Source organism: Leptonychotes weddellii, chromosome 7 (genome assembly GCF_054177405.1).
Source record: "Leptonychotes weddellii isolate Sample4059 chromosome 7, ASM5417740v2, whole genome shotgun sequence".
Taxonomy (NCBI): Eukaryota; Metazoa; Chordata; class Mammalia; order Carnivora; family Phocidae; genus Leptonychotes; species Leptonychotes weddellii.
Window position 1 is genome coordinate 132,504,946 of NC_138375.1, and position 26,283 is coordinate 132,531,228.

The following is a 26,283-nucleotide window of genomic DNA, read 5'->3' on the forward strand; positions in this document are numbered from 1 at the left end:
ATTTTGAGCTGAATGGGAAGTTGGGTTAGGTATCCTCCACCGTGTCCTTTCTCGGTTCCTAGGTTCTGATTCCTAGAACTCGTGCCCGAGGATCTGCCCAGGAGTATAACCCAGACATTCAGGATCCAAAACCGTCTCAGCAGGAGGAAGTGAACCTGACACGGTTCATGCACAATAACTGGAACAAATGTAAAATCCTGTAGCATAACCCGAGGCCAGGAAACCCTAACTCTGCCCCAGGTCAGAGTCGTCCCCACCAGTATGCCTGGGGAGCTTGAGCCCAGTGATAGAAACTTACAAGCCCCATCAAAGGAATGTTTCTATTTTACTCTCTTTTCAGTATTTCTGAATTGTTCTGCTCACACTCTTTTTTTTTTTTTTTTTTTAAGGTTTATTTATTTTGGAGAGAGCATGAGAGCGAGCAGGGAGGGGGAGAGAGAGAATTTCAAACAGACACCTCAACGCAGGGCTCGATCTCACGACCCTGAGATCATGACCTGAGCCAAAACCAAGAGTCGATGCTCAACCAGCTGAGCCCCCCCAGGCGCCCCATTCTCCTCACACTCTTAAGAGGAACATTGACATATTTCAGTATAAAAGGATCTGAAAACATCACCATTTTGATGTCTTGGGGATGCTTGGCTTAGAAGAGAGGAGTTGGGGGTGATGTGAGCGATGTCTCCAAGTATCTGAAGGGCTCCCAGAGATGATGAGAACAGCTGCTGTTCACTGAGCGCCTCCCAACAACTTAATCCACTCCTGGGTGCGGCCCCGTGTGACACTCATCAGAGTCCCGTGGGGACTAGCCAGTGCGTACAGAGGGTGGTCTTACTGTGTAGTTCGGGAGCTCTGCAGGCATCCACAGGGAGGTAGAGCACCACCGAAGACCAAGAAGACCTTTGTGCCGGTCGGCAGTGTCCACCCATGACATGGGATGCCTTGAAAGCTAGTGAGTTGCCAGGACCTGCTTATGCAGACAGAAACGAGCCACGAGGCTGGTGCTGTTCAGAGGCAGACCCTGCGGCTGGTGGAGGTCGGAGGCTCCTTTGAGTTCTGAGAGCCCCTCTTTGGGTGTCTGTCCTAAATGGTCCTTTCCTAGGACGGGAGGCGTTGCGTGCCCTGGCAGCTGGCTGCCTCTTTTAGAACCTTAAGTATCAAAACCAGTGATTTTTAAGCTTTTTTTTTTTTAACTGCCTGCCACTGTAAGATCTGCATTGTACATTGGGACACATATCCACACGTGTGTAACTGAAACAGGCTTCACAGATATTTTCCTCAGCATGTGCAGTATTCGCTGATCTCTTCTCTGCACCTTGTTGTTAAGGCTGGTCGGGAACTCCATGTTGCTCTCACGGTTCAGTAATAGGCGGCAGCCTGCGGTTTGAGAAACGCAGATCTAAAACATTCTGAATTTCTGGTTCTCAACCGAGTACCTCTGGCTTCCTCCAGCACCCATCGTGGATTGTTATTTTTCCGAGGCAGCCTTCCTTGTAGCAATGCCAGCGAAGCTTTGAACTTGCCCCCGGTTTAATCATGAATCCTCCTCCTTCTGTTAGTATTGACTTCTCCTTTTAGCCACTCTGAGCATAAGATACATACACAAAATAACCCGGGGCCCAGAGGGGTTGGGGGACTCCCTGAGAAATGCCATAGGAAGAGGGGCATGGTGTTCAAGCCCGTATCTCTGGGTCCACCTCTTTACAGTGCTTGTCTGTGACTACTCCAGAGAGACATTTAAGGGTTCCACATCACATGGTGGAAGAAGACAGTTGGCTTTCTGAAAACGTGATGACACAAAGAAGATTAAAGGCAATGGGGACCTTTGATGGGATTTCTGCCCTGTCTCCGTCATGGTCTTTATGGTGTTCACAAGTACCTTTAATCTTGTGGCTGCCTTAGTTTATAGTTCCTTAGAAGAGCAGCCAAATAAAGTTAAGTGTAAAAATCTCGATGCACCCATTGGAAGTTCTGACCTCTAATATCTGATTTCTCTGAGGAAGTTTTATAAAATCAGTGCATTATCTTTAGCAGGACTGAAGGAACAGCCTGGTCCAGAGCTCTGTGTGAAGTTGTGAATGGCCTTCCTGCCAGGCCTCTCATTCATTCAGTGTCCCCAGCAGCCCCCCAGGCGCCAGGCCTCGCCCTGCAGGGTGCTGTGGGGAAGGGGCGGCCGTGCACAGGGCTCAGGCTCACGGCGCCCGCCGAAGGAACAGGAGAGCCTGTGGACCGAGCACCGGCTCACAGACGCCGTGGCGCTGCTGCTCTAGTCCCGGGGGGGTCAACAGAGGCTTCCTGGAGGGGGTGACTCAGGAACCAGGCCGGGCATAAGTAGGACACAAAGAGGAAAAGGCAGAGCAGGTTCAGGGAGTTCTGGGTTTGATGTGTCGGCCGGAAGCGGTGGTTGTCGGTAGGCCAACTGCAGAATTTGGACTGGGTTCTTGCAAACAGCCGGTAGTGTGTAAGGCTTTTCAGCAAAAAAGAGGATTCCTGTGGCTGAGAAGTTGCTCTGGCCGGTAGAGACCTGAGGCAGGAAGATGGGTTAGGTGGAAATGTGGAGCTGAAGGAGGAAGTCAGGGGGAAGAGAGGAAATCAAGAGGTGCTGGAGAGTTGTGCGATGACCAGAGATGAAGCAGTCAGGAACGTGGATCTGGAAGTGAGCAGAGAGAAGAGAAAGCACCACTACAGACATGAATTGGGAACCAAGGAAGTGAACCAGCTGTGCAAGGCTTCGGGGAGCTAGGGCAGTCCCATAGAGCCAGGCTGGGGGTGGGGGCAGTGTTAGCCTAAGACCCCAGGCTCCGTCAGGCTCCTGATTGAGGGACATGCACGCACGCAGTCTGGGCGAGTCCAGTGAGAGAGCCGCACCCCCTGGAAGTCTGTACTCTGCAAAGTTCATTCCACAGTAAAGACTGACATTCTTGTTTGAGGCATAAAGGGGGATCCTATTGCAAAGATACAGATGTAGATTTCAGGACACGCAGCCCTGAGAACATACATTCAAACCAGGAAAAGTTGTAAATTGTATGATAATTGTCCCTACATTGTTAAATAAGATGCTGTTAGCCTGGGCTTTTCCCTGCAGTCCTTTTGGGAGGACACACACACCTGTAAGGTGACTGAGCCACTTGACCACAGACGTGAAGCTGCTGAGTTCAGGAGAATGCCAGGGGCTGACTAGCTTTACCCATTGGGGCTAGGAAGTAGTTGGGGACAGGCCCCAGGCCACCCTGGAGTGAGGATCACTTTCTCTTGTTATTTTAAAATACTGGCAACTCCCCTTTAACTAATTCTTGACCTCTGTCTTTTTTTTTTCCTTTCATTCCACAGGGTAGAGTGGTTTTGAAGAAGAAAAAAAAAACTGCTTTCTGACTGATTGCCTTGAAGGAAAAAAGAACCTATTTTTGTGCATCATTTACCAATCATGCCACACAAGCGTTTATTTTTAGTACATTTTATTTTTTCATAAAATTGCTAATGCCAAAGCTTTGTATTAAAATAAATAAATAATAAAATAAAAAGACCATGTCGTCGAGTATTCTTGACCCACTTGTGTCCGGAAGGCCGACCTGGAGATCCCATACCCAGATTTCACGTGCATTTGTTTCGGAGACAGAATGTACTCATGAGTCCCCCCCCCTGGGAGGAACAGTGACGCTGTTGGCATTTTCACCCGGGCCCCTGCTGCGCCCCAGTATGACCAGAGCGTGGGCACATCCTGCGCGGTGACGCATGCCCGGACCCTCGTTGGGGTTCCTCCGTCTCACTTTCTTCAGGGTCAGCATCCTCTCTGAGAATCTCTTGCTCCTTCATCAGCCCCATGGCAGCAGGGACATTTAAGTCATGTGGCTCACCACTGCGTCCCCCGTGCCGGGTAGAGTGGTTTGCACATAGTAAGTGCTCAATAAATATTGGTGGGATGAAAGAATGAGTCTAAGGGAAATTTCCCAGAATACACCCTGATTAGTAATAAATTACATCTGTCCGAGATGGGTTTCCACCTGGTTTTAAAAAACAGCAAATTCTAAAAAGCTGAAACAGAACAATTTGACAAGTGTAAATGAGGTGTTTTTTGCTGTATTGAGGAGGAAAATGTTGAAATATTTTATGTTCTATTGAATTCTATGCTTGAAGGATCATCCGTATGTGTGAACATTTTGAGCAATGAATTCTCCACCTTTTACTTCAGCAACCCTGAGAGATGAGAACTTACTCCCACTGGTAATGGGTTCACTGCCGCAGTCATTCTCCAATCAGTAGGGGGTTGAAGATTTTTATCTTTTCGATTGAATATAATTCACATACCATAAAAATTTACCCTTGTGAAGGATAAGCCATTTCAGTGGTTTTTAGGATATTCACGAGGTCGTACACCATCACAACTGCCTAATTCCAAAACATTTGCATCACCCCCAAAAGAAGCCCTGTACCCATGAACAGTTAACTTCTCACCCCTCCCATCCCCCTGCCAGCCTGGAAAGCACAGATCTGCTCTCTGTCTCTCTGGATCTACCCATTTCTGGACATTTCATAGAAATGGAATCATACAGTATGTAGCCCTTTGCGTCTGGCTCCTTTCACGGAGGAGAACGTCTTCAAGTTCTCCCATGTTGTAGCATGAATCACGCTCATTCTTTTTTGTGGCTGAGTAATATTCCATCATATGGACGCATACCACATTTTGTTCGTCCACTCATCCAGTGATGGACATTTGTTGTTTCCACCTCTTGGCTATCATGACTTATGCTGCTGTGAACATCGGTGGACAAGTTTCTGTGAAAGTTGTCTTTTCCATTCTCTCGGGTCTGTCCCTAGGAGTGGAATTGCTGGGTCATGTGGTAGCTCTGACTTGTTGGAAAACGGCCAAAGTGTTCTCCAAAGCAACTGCAGTTTCACGTTCCCACCAGCCGTGTACAAAGGTTCCAGTTTCTCCACATCCTCACTAGCACTTTTTTCCTTTTTAAAACCATCTCGTTATGGTTTTGATTTGCATTTCCCTAATGACTAATGATGTTGGGCAGCTTTTCATGTGTTTGTTGGCCCCTTGAATGTCTTTAGAGAAAAGTCTATTTGAGTCCTTTGACCATTTTTTTAAATTAGGTGGTCTTTTTGTTGTTGAGTTGTAAGCGTTCTTTATATATTCTAGATTACTAGGCCCTTATATATATGATTTACAAATATTTTATCCTATTCTTTAAGTTGTTCACTTTCTTGATAGTATCTTTCAAAATACAAGTTTTTAATTTTGATGGAGCCCAGTTTATCTGTTTTTTTCCTTTGGTTTGTGTTTTAGGGATCATATCTGAGAAACCATTGCCTAATTCAAGGTGACAAAACCTTCCAACAGTTTTATCATTTAGTTCATATATTTGGGTCTTTGACCCATTTTGAGTTAATATATGTATATGGTGTGAGGTAGGGATCCACCTTCATTCTTTGCATTTGTCCCAGTACCATTCGTTGGACAGATTATTCTTTCCCCCCATTGAGTGGTCTTGGTACTCTTGTCAAAACTCAGTTACACATAATATATGAGTTTACTTCTGGACTCTCAATTCTGTTCCACTGGCCTCCCTTTCTGTCCTTGTGCCAGTATCACATGATATTGATTACTGTTGCTTTGTAGAAAGTTTTAAAATTGGGAAGTGTGACTCCTCCCAACTTTGTTCTTTTTCAGGATTGTTCTGGCTATCCAGGGTCCATTGCGTTTCCATATAAATTTTAAGATCAGTTTTTCAGTCTATGCAAAAATGCCAGCTGGCATTTTGATAGGGATTATGCTGAATCTGCAGATCATTTTAGGTAGTAGTGCATCTTAACAATACTGTCTTTTGGGGTGCCTGGGTGGCTCAGTCGGTTAAGCGTCCATCTCTTGTTCTCATCTCTCGTCTTGATCTCAGGGTTGTAAGTTCAAGTCCATGCTGGATGTGGAGCCTACTTAAAAAAAAATGTTTTAGGGGCACCTGGGTGGCTCAGTCGTTAAGCGTCTGCCTTCAGCTCAGGTCATGATCCCAGAGTCCTGGGATCAAGCTCCTCATTGGGCTCCCTGCTCCTCGGGAAGCCTGCTTCTCCCTCTTCCACTTCCCCAGCTTATATTTCCTCTCTTGCTGTGTCTCTCTCTGTCAAATAAAATCTTCAAAAATAAAAAAATTAAAATAAATTTTTTTAGTTAAAAAAATATATATTGGGGCTCCTGGGTGGCTCGGTCAGTTAAGCGTCTGATTTCGGCTCAGTTCATGATCTCAGGACCCTGGGATCGAACCCCGCTTCAGGGTACCTGCTCAGCAGGGAGTCTGATTCTCCCTCTCCCTCCCCCTCTCCCTCTGCCCCTCGCCCCACTCATTCTCTCTCTCTGTCTCTCTTTCAAATAAATAAATAAAATCTTTGAAAAATAGTAAAATTAAAAATAGTCTTTCAGTCCATGAACAAAGGATGTCTTTCTCCATTTAATTTCTGTAGAAATATGATTGATTTTTGTACATTGATCTTTTATTCTTACAACCTTGCTGAACTCATTTACTAAGTCTAATAGTCTTTTAGTGGATGCCTTAAAATTTTCTATATAAAAGGTCATCTCTTCATCAAATAGAAATAGTTTTAACTTCTTTCTTTTCAATCTGGATGGCTTTTATTTTATTTTATTGCTTAATTGACCCTGGCTAGACCCTCCATTAGTAGAATGTTCAAGAGAAGTAGGAGCAAACAGATTTCCATGTGTTCTTTCTGATCTTTCTGATCTTCTCCCATGTTGTAGCATGAATCACGCTCATTCTTTTTTGTGGCTGAGTAATATTCCATCGTATGGACGCATACCACATTTTGTTCGTCCACTCAATAACCTAGATAAAAACTTCCCAGCAGGGAATACCAGCAGCCTGAAATCTGCAACATATAAAAACATAATCCCATTGTGACCAATTGGGATTTATTCCAGGAATGGGATATCACAAGAATCACAAGAAAATTACAGGCCAATACCTCTTATGAGTATAGATGCATAGATCCTCAGCAAATACCAGCAGCCTCAGCAAATACCAGCAGACTATCAGGGGAAGCTTTCAGACTATGATGTTAGCTGTGGGATTTTCATAGATGCCCTTTATCAGATTGAAAAAGTTCCCTTCTATTTCTAGGTTATTGAGTGTTTTTATCATGGGTTTTGGATTTTGTCAAATGCTTTTTCTGTGCCTATTGTGATGATTGTGTGAGTTTTGTCCTGTATCATATTAATATGGTATATTGTATTGATCGATTTTCATGTGTTGAACCAACCTTGCATTCCTGGGATAAATCCCAATTGGTCACAATGGGATTATAGTTTTATATGTTGCAGATTTCAGGCTGCTGGTATTTGCTGAGGATCTATGCATCTATACTCATAAGAGGTATTGGCCTGTAATTTTCTTGTGATGTCTTTCTCTGGCTTTAGTATCAGTGTAATGCTGGCCTCATATAATGAATTATGAAGTAATTCCTCCTCTGCTGTATTTTGAAAGAGTTTGAGGATTGATGTTAATTCTATATAATTATTTGGTAGAATTCACTAGTGAAATCATCTGGCCCTGGACTTTTCCCTGTGGGAAGTTTTTTGACTGCTGACTCTCGCTCTCTCTTTACATGTTATAGGTCTATTCATATTTTCTATTACTAATTAAGTCAGTTTCTATAGTTTTATCTCGGTAGTAATTTGTCCATTTCATCAAGGTTGTCTCACTCTTGGCATACTGTCTGTAAGATTCCCTTATAATCTCTTTTTATTCCTGCAATGTTGGTAGTAATGTCCCCTCTTTCATTCCTGATTTTAGTAACTTGAGTCTTCTTTTTTACCTAGTCAAGCTAGCTAAAGGTTTGTAAATTTTGACCTTTTCAAAGAACTAACTTTTGGTTTCATTGATTTGCCTATTCTATTTTCTATTTCATTAATTTTTGCTCAGATCTTTGTTACTTTCTTCCTCTGCTTGCTTTAGGTCTTTTTTATTATTATTTTTTTTTTTTTCTTAAAGTGGAAAATTAGGTTATTAATTTCAGGTCTTTCTTACAAGCATTTACAACTATAAATTTTCATCTAAGCATAATTTTGCCCATCCATAAGTTTTGGTATGTTGTGGTTTTTGTATCATTTTTCCTAGAGTATTTTCTACTTTCCCCTGTGATTTCTCTTTTCACCCACTGGTTATTTAGGAATATGTTGTTTAAACCACACATGTTGGAGTGCCTGGGTAGCTCAGTTGGTTAAGCATCCAACTATTGATTTCAGCTCAGGTCATGATCTCAGGGTTGTGGGATCGGGCCCCTCATTGGGCTACACACTCAGTGCTGAGTCTGCATGTCCCTCTCCCTCTGATCTTCCCTCCACTTGTGCTTGCTCTCTCACTCTCTCTCAAATAAATTAAATCTTTAAAAAAAAAATACGTTTCTGATTTCCAAAATTTCCTTCTCTTATAGGTTTCTAATTTCACTACCTTGTGGTAGGAGAACATACCTTTGTATGATTTTGATCATTTTAAATACATTTTGGCTTGTTTTATGGCCTGACATATGGTCTAACCTGGAGAATATTGCATGTGCACCTTGAGAAAAATATATATTCTGCTATTGAATAGAGTGCTCTGTAATGTCTGTTAGGTCTGGCTCATTAATAGTGTTGTTCAAATCTTCTTGTTCCTCTTTTATCTGCTATATAGTTCTATCTATTATTGAAAATGGGGGGCGCCTGGGTGGTTCAGTTGGTTAAGCATCTGCCTTTAGCTCAGGTCATGATCCCAGGATCCTGGGATTGAGCCCCTCATTGGGCTCCTTGCTTGGTGGGAGCCTGCTTTTCCCTCTCCTTCTGCCTGCCGCTCCCCCTCTTTGTGCTCTCTCTCTGTCAAATAAATAAATAAAATATTTAAAAAAACAAAAGAAAGTGGGGGATTGAAGGCTCCAGTGATTATTATTGAATTTTCTGTTTCTCCCTTCAGTTGTGTAAGTTTTTGCTTTATGTATTCTGGGGCTCTGTTGTTAGGTGCATATGGGGTTAAAGGATTTCTAGAAGCTGCAGAGGTTATTCAGTACATCTTTATCCCTAGAGATTGACTGGTTCAGTGGCTCTCCTGATATTTCCAGCCAACTCTGTGCTAGAGAGTTCAGCTGAGTGTTTGATCTTATTCTCTAGAGTGGGCTGTGTTGAGGTTGGCTTCTTCCTCAATAGATTTTCATAAATTAGTAGGATAGTTCCTCCCCACCTCACTTTATTCCAGTGAAAATTAACCTAGTTTGTTCTCTTTGCTCTCCTTCCCATTTATGGTGAGTTCTTACTTTCCTTCATCAGCAGTCAGGAGATGTAGGACTGTTTAATGACCATACCACAGTCTCTGTTAGTGTACTTTCACCCTTTTTACATTATTTCAAACCCTAGCAGAGAGTAAGACTTTTTTTTAAAATAGTAGGGTTCTGGGCGCCTGGGTGGCTCAGTCGTTAAGCGTCTGCCTTCGGCTCAGGTCATGATCCCAGGATCCTGGGATTGAGTCCCACATCAGGCTCCCTGCTCGGCAGGGAGCCTGCTTCTCCCTCCCCCACTCCCCCTGCTTATGTTCCCTCTCTCGCTGTGTCTCTCTCTGTCAAATAAATAAATAAAATCTTTAAAAAAATAAATAATAAATAAATAAAATAGTAGGGCTCTGCTGTTCAGGGCCAAATATAGAATTTTTACAAGAGCTAAGAAATGAAATGAGTGAATTAAGAGGATAGAGCTTTACATCAATCTTAGGGAAGATTTATCAGCCATTGAAATTTGAACCTGCCATTTTGTGGCTTTGAGATTTAACTGGCATCATTAAGTTTTTATGTTTCAATTAGTCATGGTCTCCATAGCTATGAAAGTGGTGTGTCATGTATGTGTACACGTGTTATCCTTTAAGTGGGCTTTTTGGTTCCTTAGAACCAGAATTCAAATTTTCATCAAAACATAGTCACTTATTTCTTCATGGTCACAGTGCTACCAGCTAAGAAGTCAGTTTTATGAATAGAAGCAACGTAGGAAGTTGAGTAATTTCTTGTTTACGATGTTAAAAATTAGAAAATGACTAGAAGTTAGTCTGGAACAGATTGATATTTCAGTTTTAAACCCTTCTTGGAAAAACTTTGTAATCCTTAAGACATAGGTTGTTTCTGTTTTTTGTTTTCCACACATACCACAAAAAAAAAAAAAAAAAGTGTTATTCAAGAGTTTTATTTCAAGGCAGCCCCAGTGTTTACAACAGACCAGTGGTGTGTAGGAATACAGTCTAATCCAAGGGCCCTCCACAGGAAAGCAGCCCACTGATCCTACCTGATAACCAGGCTTCAGGCATTTATAGCCACTGAAGCTTGGTGGAATGAAATCTAATTTCTCTTTGGCCAGCTGGGTTGTAACTGTAGACTTTTTCAATAGTTGAGGAGAAAGATCCTGAAGGTTCTTTGACTTTTTATCTAGAAAAATATTTGGTTATAGTAAATTCCTTATCAAGACAGTTTAAGAATAGAACCTAATGGCAACAAACAGAACAAAGAATCCAGCAGAAATGGCAACTGTCATTCTAGATGTCTGCTGAGTGGTTTACATACATGATAATTTTTATCTTGGCAATATCCAAGTCAGAGAAGAGAGAGTTACTTTCCCCTTTTACAAATGAAGAAATAAGGTTTAGAGAATGTCCAGAAACTGGGCCAAGATCACTCACCTATTAAGTGGCAAAGTGAGAAGGAAACCGAGGCAGCCCAGGGGCCATGTTCCTGACCCCCAGCCACCCTCCAGCCCTGAGATGATTGGGCCAGCATTTGCTACGGTGTGCATTGTTCTCGCCCTTAAGGAATTCACAGTTTCAGGGAAAAACCAGGACCATGAATAACTATTTGAGGGCTGAGCTAGCACATGCACGCACGTTCTCTTTCTGTACACATGTGTGTATGTGTATTTTTAAAGTGAATTATTGATCATAATAATAGCTTATTATGTGGTAGGCACTCTTGAAAGAATTTCACACATGAACTCATTTAATCCTCACAACACCCTATTATTAACCCCCATTTTACAGACAAGGAAGCAAGCTTAGAGAAATCCAGTAACTTGCCAGCGCCATGTTCTAAACCCCATTCTGTTTTGCCTTAGAGAAGAAGCTCACCAAGTGGAAGAGCAGATCGCGGGACGTCCTGACCATGGGCCCCGTGTGCACAAAGCTTGGTGGTAGGAACGGCTGAGAAGTGTGATGGGCTTGCATTTAGGACACAAAGCAGGGTTGAGGAGAGAGGTGTCCTGGGGCTGTCACAAGATTGGTGGCTTTTCCAGCGAGGAGCTGCAAGGAGGCTTGTGCATTCTGGGAGGTGTGAATTAGCTGCAGACTGGCTCCTGAAATTAAAATAACGGGGTCACTAAAGAAAGTAGGTAGAGGTGTTGGCTTAGAACAATATCCCAGCTGAGAAGGTGCCTTAACAAGCCAGCAGGCAAGAGGTAGGGTGGAAACCGAGGGGCCGATGAGAAGATTCTAGAAACCCATGGGCAAAGAGAGGGAGAATTCACCCAGCACGGGAGACAGCCGCATCAGTGCATTTAGACCCACTCAGCAGGCAGCTCAGAGAGAGATGCGGGAAGCACTGTTTGAGGAGTGGGAAAGGCAGGTAGAAATCACAAGAGCTAGGGCGGCCGCTGAACCCGAGCTCAGGCTGAGGATGGGGAGGGTAAAGGCAAACCCGGGTGATGAAAAGAGGCCCAGGACAGGTGTGCACAGCTGGTGGCAAGAGCCTGGCCAGTCGCTGATGGGGCTGCTCCAGGGAAGCCAGGAGAACCCTAGTAAACGCGTAAAACGCATCCAGTCCCCTTACTCTTGTTCTCTTTACCTTACAGCTTCTCACAAAAGTTCCTTCTGAGGAAAATTCAGGGTCGGTCTTGCTTAACCAAAGCGAAAGGGGCACTGCCCCCCTTCCCCGCCGAGGCCGCCCCTAAGCCCAGGGTGCAGAGGCCGAAGGGGGGCGCTCGGCCGAGGCTGGACCTGACCCCCGCCTTCCGGAGGTTTCTTTCCTCATGCCCCCCCCCCCGCCACGCCACACGCCACACACCACCCACGGCTGAAACAAGAGCAGCCGAGGCAGGTGGACCGTGAAGGGTCCCTCAGAACTCAAAGGCACAAACCGTTGCTTTGGTTCAGGCCCAGAGAGGGGCGTTTGCAGCCCCTCGCTTCCGGTGACTCGCGCTGTCGCAGCGACGGCAGAGAGCAGGGGCATCTTAGGGGTTGGGGAGGTCTGTGAAGGCGGAATCCAAAGTGGAGAGCGAATGACATTTGAAAAATCACTCCGATCACAGTGCGGCGCTGACCCGTGGGCCCAGGCACTGCAGCTTCCTGCGGGGACATGAGAGTCCCGCGTCCCCATAACCGCAGCGCAGCCAGGCTGAGACTCGGGCTCCCACCCTGAGCTGGGCTTCCGGCCGAGTCCTCCTGGGTTGGAGGTCGGCGTGAAGAGCCCCGGGCGGGTGGGGCAGTTCGCAGCCACAGCACACACAGAATTTAGGTCCCTGCGGACGCCCGGCCCTGCTAAGCTTTGCGCAGAACAAAGCGCCTTTGCACCGCCCCTCCGCGGACTTGACCTACCCTGTGAACTAACTGAATCGCATGCGCGAAGCACGGCTGTGAGGCGCATTCAGATGTGTGGCACGGCCACGGGCTGTGAACAAATGTGTGACCTCTCCCAGCCTCGGCGTCTCACCCGTGGAGTGAGTCCCCGTGGCATCTGGGAGTGCACCTGCCGTGTAGTGTTGCCCAGTAGTGTAACTTGTTGCTCCCTTCCTTGGATGGAAAGAACTGACCCCTAAATGTCCTTCCTGGTGTTGATGATGGGAAAGCCTTGCTCGGGCGTCCCCCAGTCCAGGAAGGGCCCCACCCGGTGAGGTTTTGCGGCTGGACTTCTGCTCAGCGTTCGGGTCCACTGGGCACCGCTGTCTTTCCCCGTGTTCCTCCAGCACACACTCATCTTCCAGGCGCTTCTCGGCCTTTTGGCTAAGATCAAGCGGCGCGCGGCCCTTTGAAAGGTCTCTTGGAAAGGCTATCTTGCCTCAAGCACCACATGCCGGCTTTCCAACAGGAAAGCTTTACTTGAAAATTCTGGTTGTTTATCACTTGCAACAGGTGCGGCCGCCATGAAGCCTAAGGCGGAGCGATAAAACCAAGCTTTGCCTCCTGTGAGCAAATAACAGGTGCCGGATCCGGAGATAGGGCCTGCGATGAGGCTAGAAATTATATGGAGAAAATACTAGAAAAGGCCTCTCAGAAGGGGGATAGGAGCCTCTACCCTCAGCCAGGCACCAGGGAATGCTTGCTGCCTCAGGATAAAGCAGGCATGAGCGTTGTCTAATTTCTTGAGGAAGGCACAAGATGCACATTTGTAGATTATACTGTTCCATTAATTATAGGAACACAGGGAGGTTTCCATAGTGAGAGTAATCCTCATAATTTGCCAGGTCCTTCAGTTACCTAGTTGGGCCTATCCGTCATAGAATAGCACTGAGCATTGAAGACTTGTCTGTCTTCGCTGATACAATCTTTTTTCAATTTCCGGAAAAGAAACAGAAGCAATAGGAACATTGTGATTTTTTTAAATCAAAGTCCTTGGAAAACCTTTGATTTTTTTTTTTTTTTTGGCAGAGGGAGAGCATCTTTTTTTTTTTTAAAGATTTTATTTATTTATTTGACAGAGAGATAGAGAGCACAAGTAGGCAGAGTGGCAGGCAGAGGGAGAGGGAGAAGCAGGCTCTCCGCTGAGCAGGGAGCCGGACATGGGGCTCGATCCCAGCACCCCAGGATCATGACCTGAGCCAAAGGCAGCCGCTTAACCGACTGAACCAACCAGGCGTCCCTGAGGGAGAGAATCTTAAGCAGCCCAGTGAGCCCAGTGGAGCGCACGATCCCACGACCCTGAGATCATGACCTGAGCCAAAATCAAGAGTCAGACACTTAATCGACTGAGCCACCCAGGCGTCCCGGAAAGTCTTTTAATTTTAATTGAATTTTGATTGCCTTAGAAAAAGTATACCTTCTCATTTACTGTAGCCATTTATTATACATCATAAAGAAAAAAACCTCTTAGATCAGTCAATAGTGTTGTATCTAGCAAGTTTAAATTAAATTGTATAAATTAACTATATCAATTATATTTGATTGTTAAATTTTTTTGCAGTTTGATCATAACAACAATCCAGGGTACTTACGTGTCGAGAGTATAAAACTAAAAGATACCTTTGCTTTGGATTCAGCTTTACCTGGATTCTACTTCTAGCTTGATGATTTTGAGCCAGTTATGTCCTCTCTCTGTAATAACACATCTATCTTGCAGGGCTGTTGCGAAATTATATAGAAATTGGAAGTTTTTCCCCTTCAACTCTTATTCCTCATACTTAGAAATCATCTTAAATTATTTTCCTGAATAAGATGCTAATGGTAAAAAGAAAGAAAAAGTCAAAATAGTACAAAAGTGTAAGGTGAAAATACATCTCCCTCCCACCCTGATGCCATCCCTGGGCTTCTCCCAGCAACTTCTGTTGCCTAGGTATGGTGTGTGCAGGGGCAGAGAGGTTTCGTGCATATATGAGCATATTCTTTCATACATACCTTTATAATTGTTAGCATAATATACACATTGTCCTTCCCCCAGCAAAAATCTCTTCTGCACATAGTTTGTTTGTTTGTTTTTTAAGATTTTATTTATTTGCGAGAGAGAGAATGAGAAACAGAGAGCATGAGAGGGGGTAGGGTCAGAGGGAGAAGCAGACTCCCCGCCGAGCGGGGAGCCCGATGCGGGACTCGATCCTAGGACTCCAGAATCATGACCTGAGCCGAAGGCAGTCGCTTAACCAACTGAGCCACCCAGGCGCCCGTTGCACATAGTTTTAAAACAAGTTATTGATTGGTCACCAATCTCTTAAATTTCCTTTAGCCCAAAAGTTAAAAAAAAAAAAAAAAGGACATTTTTCGGGCTTTCTGCCAAACGGAAGAACCCATACCTTTATATCCACAGAAGAGGGCCACAGGTGACAGTGGGAATCTGGTTAACCATAGCAACAAATTAGCACAGGGTATTTTAAGAATAAGTGTAACATCATTGAAGAAAAGTTTATACCATTTAAGTCCAGAAACCTCACACAGGGACTTCACAAATACTGTCACAAGATGCCCTAACGGTTACATTTGTAAGCAGCTGAAACTTGTACTTTTGTGAATGCTTCCTGTCTTCACCTTAACCTGACAAGTTTCTCCTTAAGTGGCTCTACTCTACACAACTCTGGTCCCGTTTTGCATCTGCATGAACAATTCCCTTAATTTTATCTAAAATTTCTCCTCACAAAAGCTTGCACTTGCAGAGCATAGACAGGTCTCCGTTTACTTTTTGCTAGAATTGAATCAGAAAATAAGTACTTAACACAATTTGAGACCAAGAATACAGGAAGCAGGGGCGCCTGGGTGGCTCAGTCATTAAGCGTCTGCCTTCAGCTCAGGTCATGATCCCGGGGTCCTGGTATCGAGACCCGCATCAGGCTCCCTGCTCGGCGGGAAGCCGCTTCTCCCTCCTCCACTCCCCCTGTTTGTGTTCCCTCTCTCACTGTCTGTCTCTCTCTCTGTCAGATAAATAAATAAAATCTTTTAAAAAAAAATTAAAAATGTAACTACTCTACCTTAAAAAAAAAAAAAAGAATATAGGAAGCAATACGTTTGCCAAAAAAGAGTATGTGGACCACAATTTTCTTCCTGCCCAGTATTTGGAGATTATTCCACATCAGTGCATATGGATCTGTCTGCCTCATTCTCTTTAATATTGATAAATGCATTGTATATTAAATCAGTTCTTAGTTGATGGACATTTCAGTAGTTTTAAGTCTTTTATAATCCTTACAAAGGCTGTGTAACTACCAAAACGTGATACACGGAAGTAGCAAGTGGTGGTTAATTTCTAGCTTCTTGTCTTTGTCTGTTTCCCTTTTTTTTTTTTTTTTTTGAGTTTATTCACTTTTTTTAGTAATCTTTACATCCAACATAGCGCTCAAACTCATGACATCGAGATCAAAAGTCACACACTCTTGCAACTGAGCCAGCCAGGCACCCCTCTCGTCTGTTTCTTAGTGGAAAAACCCTCTTTATGTCCTGTTAGGGGAGTTCCAAGTTAAAACTATCTGGAGACAGGGGCGCCTGGGTGGCTCAGTCAGTTGAGCGTCTGCCTTCAGCTCAGGTCATGATCCCAGGGTCCTGGGATCGAGCCCCACGTCAGGCTCCCTGCTCAGCAGAGAGCCTGCCTCTCCCTCTCCCTCTACCTGTCATTCTGCCTACTTGTGTGTGCGCTCTCTCTCTCTTTGTCTCTCTCTCTCTCTCTCTCTCTGTCAAATAAATGAATAAAATCTTAAAAAGAAAACTATCTGGATACAAATTAGTGATGTGATTGGGATAGTATGCATCCTCATCAGTTCAGTTCTATGGAGTGTTTGGTGGCATAATGTGAAAAGACAGAGATAAAATATATCTGAGTTGTACCCATAAATGTATGGTCTAATTGGGGAAGAAAGACAGAAAACAGCAAATAGGGCAGCACACATAATCAAGTACTTATATTTTTCAGAGAATTACAAAGTCTTCTCTATTTTATGTTTTAATTGCATTAATCAATTTCAAGATTCTTAAGCCACACGAAGGGGAGCTCTAAGCCATTGGTAATAAGTTGATCACATTTCTGCTTCTGGTAATGTCATACTAGCTTGTTTTAGTTAAACATCATATCAAGCACAACCATAAAATATGGAAAAAGCATTTTTTTAATGTTCTGTTTTAAGGCATTGAAGAGTTATCAATGAGGTGAGGACCTGAGAAGCCAAGAGCCCAGAAGAAAGGGAAGTGCAGGAGTATGAACCCAATGTTCAACACGGCTTTTCTTTTTGAGGCATTTGCCAATTCATAAACAATGGCTGAGAAGTGACCAGAATGTGGGGGCTGAATGACTGATGAGGAGAGCTCAGACAGTCTTACTGGACTTGTGAGACATAACCTGGAGTTCAGAGCCCACCAAGAGCAATGAGCCCTGATAAACACCGTAGGCTTTCCACTGGGACCCCCAAAGGGCTATACCCTTGAACTAGATAGAGGTTGAACCAGAATTTAACTAACCCTCTCGAAGACTGAAGCCTAACTTTGAATCTGCTTAATTTCTAATTGGATTGAAGGATATGCCATAGCCTAAACATGATATGTGGAAGTCCTCCAGAGGAAGATACCACCACCAGCAGCCTCAGATCTCTATGGTCTTCATATGTGCTGTCCAACAAACCATCAAAAATACCAGGCATACTAGAAGACCAAACAATCAAAAAAGAGGAAAAATGAATAGAAATAGACCCACAGAAATACAAATATCAGAAATATCAAACAGACTTTAAAATAACTTTAAGTACACTCAGGAAACTGATGACAAGATGCATAATTTCAGAAATAAATGGAAACGCAAAAAAAGTGAATGGAATGTGAGGACTGACAGTAAGAACCCCAAAGAAGGTTTAACATCAACTTAAACATTGCTGAAGAAAAGATTTGTCAACTGGAATACCAGTCAGGGGAGAATATTCAACCTGAAGCACAAAAGGAAAAGGGAAGGAAAAGTTTTAAAAAAAGGAAAAAATAAAACCACACCAGAGATTTTAGATCATGATGAAAAAAATCTAACATACATGTAATTCAGGTCGGGTCATAGAAGGAAAGAAGATTGAAGCAGAAGCAATCTTTAAAGAGAAAATGGCTGAGAATTTTCAAAAACAGACAAAAAACATCAAACCACAGATTCAAGAAAAATGCACCAAGATACATCATAGTAAAACTCAAAAAAAAAAAAATTAAGGAAAGAAAAGAAAAACTTTAAAGCAGTTAGAAAAAAAAAGATTCATCTTTTTAATTGAGAAAAAAATTCACATAACATAACTACTTTAAAGTGACAATTGGCATTCAGGGGCACCTGGGTGGCTCAGTCGGTTAAGCGTCTGCCTTCAGCTCAGGTCGTGATCCCAGAGTCCCGGGATCGAGTCCCGCATCGGGCTCCCTGCTCAGTGAGGAGTCTGCTTCTCCCTCTGACCCTCCCCCCTCTCATGTGCTCTCTCTCTCTCTCTCTCTCAAATAAAGTCTTTAAAAGAAAAAAGTGACAAATGGCTTTCAGTATATTCACAGTGTTGTCTGACCACCACCTCTATCCAGTTCTAAGAAGTCTTTATCACCCCAAAAAGCAAATCCCTACCTCATTCTACCCTCCCCTCCAGCCCTTGGGAAATACCTGTGTTCTGTCTGTGGATCTACCTAGTCTAGATATTTCATATAAATGGAATCATAGAAATTATGTGATCTTTTGGTCTGTCTCCTTTCACTTAGCATAATGTTTTCGGGGATGATCCATATGGTAGCATGTATCAGTATTTCATGCCTTTTTATGGCTAATAGTCCAATGTGTGTGTGCATGTGTGTGTGTGTGTGTGTGTGTGTGTGTGTGTATATATATATATATACCACAATTTGTTCATCCATTCATCCATTGATGGACATTTGAGCTGCTTCCCACCTTTTGGCTATTGTGAATAATGCTGCTATGAATTGGTGTACAAGAATCTGTTTGCATCTCTCTTTTCATTTAAGCATATACCTAGGTGTGAAATTGCTGGATCCTATGGTAATTCTGTGTTTAACTTTTGGAGAAACTTCCAAAATGTTTCCCACAGTGGCTGAACCACTTACATTCCCACCAGCAGTGTACAAGGGTTCTCAGTTTTTCTACATCATCACCAATGCTTCCTATTTTCCTTTAAAAAAAAAATTAGAGGGGCACCTGGGTGGCTCAGTTGGTTAAGCTTCTATCTTTGGCTGAGATCATGATCTCAGGGACCTGGGCTCGAGCCCTATATCAGGCTCCATGCTCAGCAGTGAGTCTGCTTCTCCCTCTCCCTCTGTGATCTCTCTTGGTCTCACTCTCTCTCAAATAAATAAATAAATAAATCTTTTTTAAAAATTAAAAAAGGGCGCCTGGGCGGCTCAGTCATTATGCGTCTGCCTTTGGCTCAGGTCATGATCCCAGGGTCCTGGGATCGAGTCCCACATCGGGCTCCCTCCTCGGCGGGAAGCCTGCTTCTCCCTCTCCCACTCCCCCTGCTTGTGTTCCTGCTCTCACTATCTCTGTCTCTGTCAAATAAATAAATAAAATCCTTAAAAAAATAAATAACAATAATAATAATTTTTTAAAAATATAGCCATTTTTAGTGAATGTGAAATGGTACCTCATTGTGGTTTTAATTTGCATTTCCCTAATGACTAATGATTATGAGTACCTTACATGTACTTGCTGACCACTTATATGCCTTCTTTAAAAAAATATCTATTCAAGTTCTTTGTCTATTTTTTAATTAGCAATTTAATTGTTTGTCTTCTTGTTGTAGAGTTATAAGAATTCTTTATATATTCCAGATACTTGGCCCTTATCAGATATATGATTTGCAGACATTTTCTACCATTTTATAAGTTATCTGTTTACTTTCTCGACAGTGTATTTCAAAGCACAAGTTTTTAATTTTGATGGAGTGCAATTTGTCTGTCTTCTTTGGCAGCTTATGCTTTTAGGTGTCATATCTAAGAAACAGTTGCCTAACTCAAGGTCACAAAAACTTCCAAGGGTTTTGTAGTTTTAGCTCTTATATTTAGGTCTTTGATCCATTTTGAGTTAATATTTGTGTATCAGTGTGAGATAAGGGTCCAATTTCATCCTTCTGCATGTAGATATCCATTTGTCCCAGTACCATTTGTTGAAGAGGTTATTCTTTCCCCCATTGAATGGTCCTGGCACCCTTGTTGAAAATCAGTTAAGCATAATAGATGAGTTTATTTGTACACTCTCAATTATATTTCACTGATCTATCTTGATGCTAATGCCACACTGTATTTATTACCATACTTTTGTAGTGGCTTTGAGATCAGGAAGTATCAATCCTCCAGCTTTGTTTTTCCTTCTTCAATATGAGATACGTTACTTCTAAAGCAGCAAAAGACTGACAGTTGGTGTCTTGACAAAAACAATGAAAACCAGAAAACAGTGGAGTGAAGTGTTGGGGGAAAAAACCTGCCAACCTAAATAACCTAGGAAAAAATTCATCACAAAATAAATATGTATAAAATAATTAATTCACAGGGATGAAAAGTACAGCATAGGGAATATAGTCAATAATATTGTAATAAGTTTGTGTGGTGACAGATGGTGACTACACTTCTCTTGGTGAGCACAGCATAATGTGTAGAATTATTGAATCACTCACTATGTTATACACCTGAAACTAAGAGAACATTGTATGTCAACTATGCTTCAATAAAAAGTAAATGAAATGCTTCATTCCAAAAATAATTTTAAAAAAATAAGACCTTTTGCAACAAACAGAAATACTGAGAGGGAATTCCTCAGGCAGAATAACAATTATCCCAGACAGGAACACAGAGATGCAGGAAGAATAAAGAGCCACTGAAAGGGTAGATATGCAGGTTAACCTAAATGACAGTTGATGTATAAAACTCTAATAGTGATATGGAGATTACCTGACATCACTCGCACAAAAGATGGAAGAGGATAAAAGTGCTCTTGAGATATTTGCATTGTCCAGGAATAAGTAAAAATACTGATTTGTATTAGACATTAATAAATCAAAGATAGGGCGCCTGGGTAGCTCAATTGGTCAAGCGTCCGACTCTTGATTTCAACTCAGGTCATGATCTCAGGTTCGTGAGATAGAGCCCCACATCAGGCTCTACGATCAGTGGGAAGTGTGCTTGAGATTCTCTCTCTCCCTCTCCCCCTCCCGCTCCACACTCACCCTCTCTGTCTCTCTCTAAAAATAAATAAAGGTTTTTTAAAAAGAATAAAGTAAAATAGGGATACCTGGGTGGCTCAGTCGGTTAAGTGTCTGCCTTTGGCTCAGGTCTGATCCCAGGGTCCTGGGATAGAGAGAGCCCTGCATAGAGCCCCCCACTCAGTGGGGAGTCTGCTTCTCCCTCTGCCCTTCCCCTCACCTCATGTGCACGTGCTCTGTCTCTCTCAAATAAATAAATAAAATATTTTTAAAATAAATAAATAAATTTTAAAAATCAAAGATACATGTTGTAATCAGGGTAATGACTAAAAAAGTAGGAAAATAGTCTCTAGGCTGGCATAGCCACTAAAAGAATAGGAAAATAATATATAATAAACTTTAGAGGGGGTGCCTGGGTGGCTCAGTCAGTTAAGAGTCTGCCTTTGGCTCAGGTCATGATCTCAAGGTCCTGGGATCGAGCCCCACATCGGGCTCCCTGCTCTGTGGGAGTCTGCTTCTTCCTCTCCCTTTGCCCCTTCCCTAGCCCTGCCCCGCCTTGTGCGCACGCGCTCTCTCTCTCTCTGCGCTGTCACAAATAAAAAAAAATAAAATCTTTAAAAAAAAAAAAACTCTAGAGGAAAAAACAGAATAATAAAATTATCTAAAAGAAGAAGATTTTAAAAGCACAAAAGAACATGGAACAGGAGGGACAAATAGAAAGCATTAATATCATACATTTAAATCCCAATATGTCAGTAATGAATATAAAATGATGATTAAATATTCAAATATAAAGATAGACAATTTAAAATTTATAAACACACACATACACACATACATCTACGTATATGTGACACTTCTTCTTTTTTTTTTTAAAGATTTTATTTATTTATTTGAGACAGAGAGAATGAGAGAGAGAGAGAGCACATGAGAGGGGGGAGGGTCAGAGGGAGAAGCAGGCTCCCTGCCAAGCAGGGAGCCCGATGCGGGACTCAATCCAGGGACTCCAGGATCACGACCTGAGCCGAAGGCAGTCGCCCAACCAACTGAGCCACCCAGGCGCCCGACACTTCTTTAATATAAGGAGACAGGAGCGTTGAAAGTAAAATAATAGAAAAATATATTCCATGTAAACACTAACCAAAAGAAAATCATTGTTGTATAAATATCATACAAAATGTGCTTTAAGACAAAGAAAGACATTTCATAATGATGAAAAAGTTAATCCATCATGAAGAAAACAATTCTAAATTTTGTGTACCTAATATATCCTCAAAACATATGAAACAAAAATTGACAGACCTCAAAGGACAAATAATTCCAGCATCATAGTGGGAAATTTAAACACATCTTTTTTTTTTTAAGATTTTATTTATTTATTTGAGAAAGAGAGAATGAGAGACAGAGAGCACAAGAGGGAAGAAGGTCAGAGGGAGAAGCAGACTCCCCGCTGAGCAGGGAGCCCGATGCGGGACTCGATCCTGGGACTCCAGGATCATGACCTGAGCCGAAGGCAGTCACAACCAACTGAGCCACCCAGGCGCCCTAAACACACCTTTTTTTTAAGAAGCACACAAATACTCATCAAGGATCTGGATTTGAACAACACAATTAGCAAAGATGTAATTGACTTCTCTATATAGCACCATCAACTACAGGTTATATATTATTTTCAGGTGCATATACTAAAATAGACCATAAACTGGGTGATAAAGCAAATTTCAACAAATATATAAGGATTGAAATCATACAGAGTATGTTTTCTCACCAGTGGAATTAAGTTAGAAATCAATAGTGAAAAGGTAATTAAAATGATCCCTAAATGTTTGTAATCAAGTAAAATTCTTCCTTTTTGTGTTTTGTTTTGGGTTTTTTTGCCTTTTTTTTTTTAAGATTTTATTTATTTATTTTGACAGAGAGATAGAGAGCACAAATAGGCAGAGCGGCAGGCAGAGGGAGAGGGAGAAGCAGACTCCCCGCTGAGCAGGGAGCCCGACGCGGGGCTCGATCCCAGGACTCTGGAATCATGACCTGAGCTGAAGGCAGACGCTTAATGACTGAGCCACCCAGGCGCCCCTTCTTTTTTGTTTTTAAGATTTTATTTTTTTAAGTAATCTCTACACCCAACTCGGGGCTCGAACCCACAACCCCAAGATCAAGAGTCGCATGCCCCACCAACTAGCCAGCAAGGCACCCCTCAGGTAATATATTTCTAAAAAGCTTACAAGTCAGAGGCGCCTGGGTGGTTCAGTAGGGAGAGCATCTGACTCTTGACCTCAGGGTCGTGAATTCAAGCCCCACATTGGGCATGGAACCTACTTTAAAAAAAAAAAAGCTTATAAGTCAGAGAAGAAATTGCAGTGGAAATTATCAAAACTTGTGTGATGCAGCTAAAGCCGTTCAGAGGAAAGTCTGTGACCTTAAATGCATATATTAGAAAAAAGGCTAGAAGTCAATGTTCTAAGCATTCCTCCCAAATAAAGACCAGCAAACTAAATCAAATGAAGGAAATAATAAAGATCACAAATGAACTCGGTGGGAAACAAATATACAATAGAAAAAAAATCAACCAAGGACAAAGTTGTTTCTTAAAAAGACTATTCATAAAGCTAACAAATCTCTGCGATCAAGAAAAAAGACCCAAATGACCAATATCAGGGTTGAAAAGGGGCATCACTATAGAGCCTACACACATTAAAAGAAGTAATAATACAAAGTTTATAAAAATAGAAAGTAGAATGGTGGTTATTAGGGACTAGTGGAAGGAGGGAGAAGGAAGTTGTTTAATGGGTATAGAGTTTCAGATTTGCAAGATGAAAAGGTTCTGGAAATGTATATCACAACAATGGGAATATACTCAACACTACTGAACTATACACTTAAAAATGGTTAAGATGAGAGGCGCCTGGGTGGCTCAGTCAGTTAAGCATCTGCCTTCAGCTCAGGTCATGATCCCAGGGTAGTCCTGGGATGGAGCCACACCAGGCTCTTTCCTCAGTGAGGAGCCTGCTTCTCCCTTTGTCCCTCCCTCATTCGTGCGCTCGAGCGCGCTCTCACCCTTTCTCTCTCTCTAACAAATAAAATCTTTTTAAAAAATGGTTAAGATGGCAAATTTCATGTTCTGTGTTTTTTACAACAGTAAAAATAAACTATAAAAGGATATTATGACAAATTTATGTTAGTAAATTCTGATATTTAAATGAAATAGACAAATCCCTCGAAAAATGCAAAGTACCAAAATTGACAAAAGAAGAAATAGGAAAACTGAATTCTACATCTAGGCAATAAATTAAATCAATAGTTTAAAATCTTCCCTTAGGGGCGCGTGGGTGACTCAGATGGTTAAGCGTCTGCCTTCGGCTCAGGTCTTGATCTCAGGGTCCTGGGATCGAGTCCCGCATCGGGCTCCCTGCTCCTTGGGAGCCTGCTTCTCCCTCTGCCTCTCTCTCTCTCTCTGTCTCTCATGAATAAATAAATAAAATCTTTAAAAAATAAAAATAAATAAAATAAAATCTTCCCTCAGGGCTCAGTGGGGAGTCTGCTTAAAGATTCTCTCCCTCTGCCCCTCCCCCCACTTGCATGTGCTCTCTCACGCGCTCTCACTCTAAAATAAATAAATCAATTATATCTACAAAAATTACTTAAGAGATACACAGAATAGGAGTGCCTAGGTGGCTCAGTCGGTTAAGTGCATCTGCCTTTGGCTCAGGTTGTGATCCTGGGGTCCTGGGATCGAGCCCCACATCAGGTTCCCTGTTCAGGGGAGAGTCTGCTTCTCCCTCTGCCCCTCCCCCTACTTGTGCTCTCTCTCTCTCTGTCTCTCTCTCTCTCAAATAAATAAATAAAATCTTTAAAAAAGAAAAAAGAGGGGCACCTGGGTGGCTCAGTCAGTTAAGCATCTGCCTTCAGCTCAGGTCATGATCCCAGGGTCCTGGGATCGAGCCCCTCATCGGGCTCCCTGCTCAGCGGGGAGCCTGCTTCTCCTTCTCCTTCTGCTGCTCGCCCTGCTTGCACTCTCTCACTCTCTGTCAAATAAATAAATAAAATCTTTTTTAAATAAATAAATAAGTAGAGATACACAGAATAGAAAGATATAAAATGTGACATCATGTACATCAAATGTGGCCTGGGGGGTAAACATGCGCTTCTAGAATGTGTTCTAACGTAAGTGACTGTCAATAAAGACCACTACATAAATACGATATCATATAGGAACTTCATGGTAATCACAAACCAAAAACTTGTAATAGATATACAAAAAATAGAGAAAGGAGGGGCGCCTGGGTGACTCAGTTGGTTAAGCGTCTGCCTTCGGCTCAGGTCATGATTCCAGGGTCCTGGGATCGAGCCCCACGTCGGGCTCCCTGCTCAGCGGGAAGCCTGGTTCTCCCTCTCCCACTCCCCCTGCTTGTGTTCCCTCTCTCGCTGTTTCTCTCTCTGTCAAATAAATAAAATCTTAAAAAAATAGAGAGAAAGGAATCCTAGCATTACATTAAGGGAAGTCATCAATTCACAAGGGAAGAAAGCAAGAGAGGAAGAAAGGAAAAGGGAAGAATTATAAAAACAACCAGAAAACAATGAACAAAATGGCAGTAAGTACATACCTATCAGTAATTACTTTAAATGTAAGTGGACTAAATGCTCCAATCAAAAGACTTTGGGTGACAGAATGGATAAAAAACAAGGCCCATCTATATGCTGCCTACAAGAGATTCACTTGAGATCTAAAGAGACATATAATTAAACCAATGGATGGATCATTCAGACAGAAAATCAATAAGGAAGCAGTGGCTTTGAATGACACATTAGACCAGATGTACTAAATGGATACATACAGAATATTCCATCCAAAAATAGCAGAATACACATTCTTCTCAAGTGCACATCGGACATTCTCCAGGATGGATCACATGTTAGGCCAAAAAACGGTCTCAATAAATTTTAAAAGATTGAAATCATGGGGTGCCTGGGTGGCTCAGTGGGTTAAGTGTCTGCCTTTGGCTCAGGTCATGATCCCAGGGTTCTGTGGGATCAAGTCCCGCATCGGGCTCCCTGCTCAGCCGGGAGTCTGCTTCTCCCTCTCCCTCTGCCTCTCCCCCCTGCTCATGTTCTCGCTCGCTCTCTCTCAAATGAGTAAATAAATTTATTTTTTTAAAAAGATTGAAATCATGGGGCGCCTGGGTGGCTCAGTCGTTAAGCGTCTGCCTTCGGCTCGGGTCATGATCCCAGGGTCCTGGGATCGAGCCCTGCATCGGGCTCCCTGCCCAGCGGGGAGCCTGCTTCTCCCTCTCCCACTCCCCCTGCTTGTGTTCCCTCTCTCGCTGTGTCTCTCTTTGTCAAATAAATAAATAAAATCTTTAAAAAAAAAAAGATTGAAATCATATCAAGCATGAAATGCATGAAACTGGAAATCAAGTACAAGGAAAAGAAATACTGGA

General features: G+C 42.6%; 1 protein-coding gene across 3 annotated transcripts in view; it reads left to right on the forward strand.

Moving 5' to 3' along the window:
- The window catches only part of RNF130 (ring finger protein 130), a 125,012-nt gene that overhangs the window by 95,020 nt on the left and 3,709 nt on the right, over positions 1-26,283 (forward strand). For 2 of the 3 annotated variants that reach the window (XM_081827290.1, XM_081827288.1), the window contains one exon: positions 3,328-3,518. The exons of the other annotated variant lie outside the window; for it this stretch is intronic. In XM_081827290.1, the coding sequence (XP_081683416.1) occupies positions 3,328-3,332 (5 nt within the window). In that variant the 3' untranslated portion in view covers positions 3,333-3,518. Of the gene's footprint in view, positions 1-3,327; positions 3,519-26,283 lie in introns of those variants that run through there. 3 annotated transcript variants of the gene reach the window in all.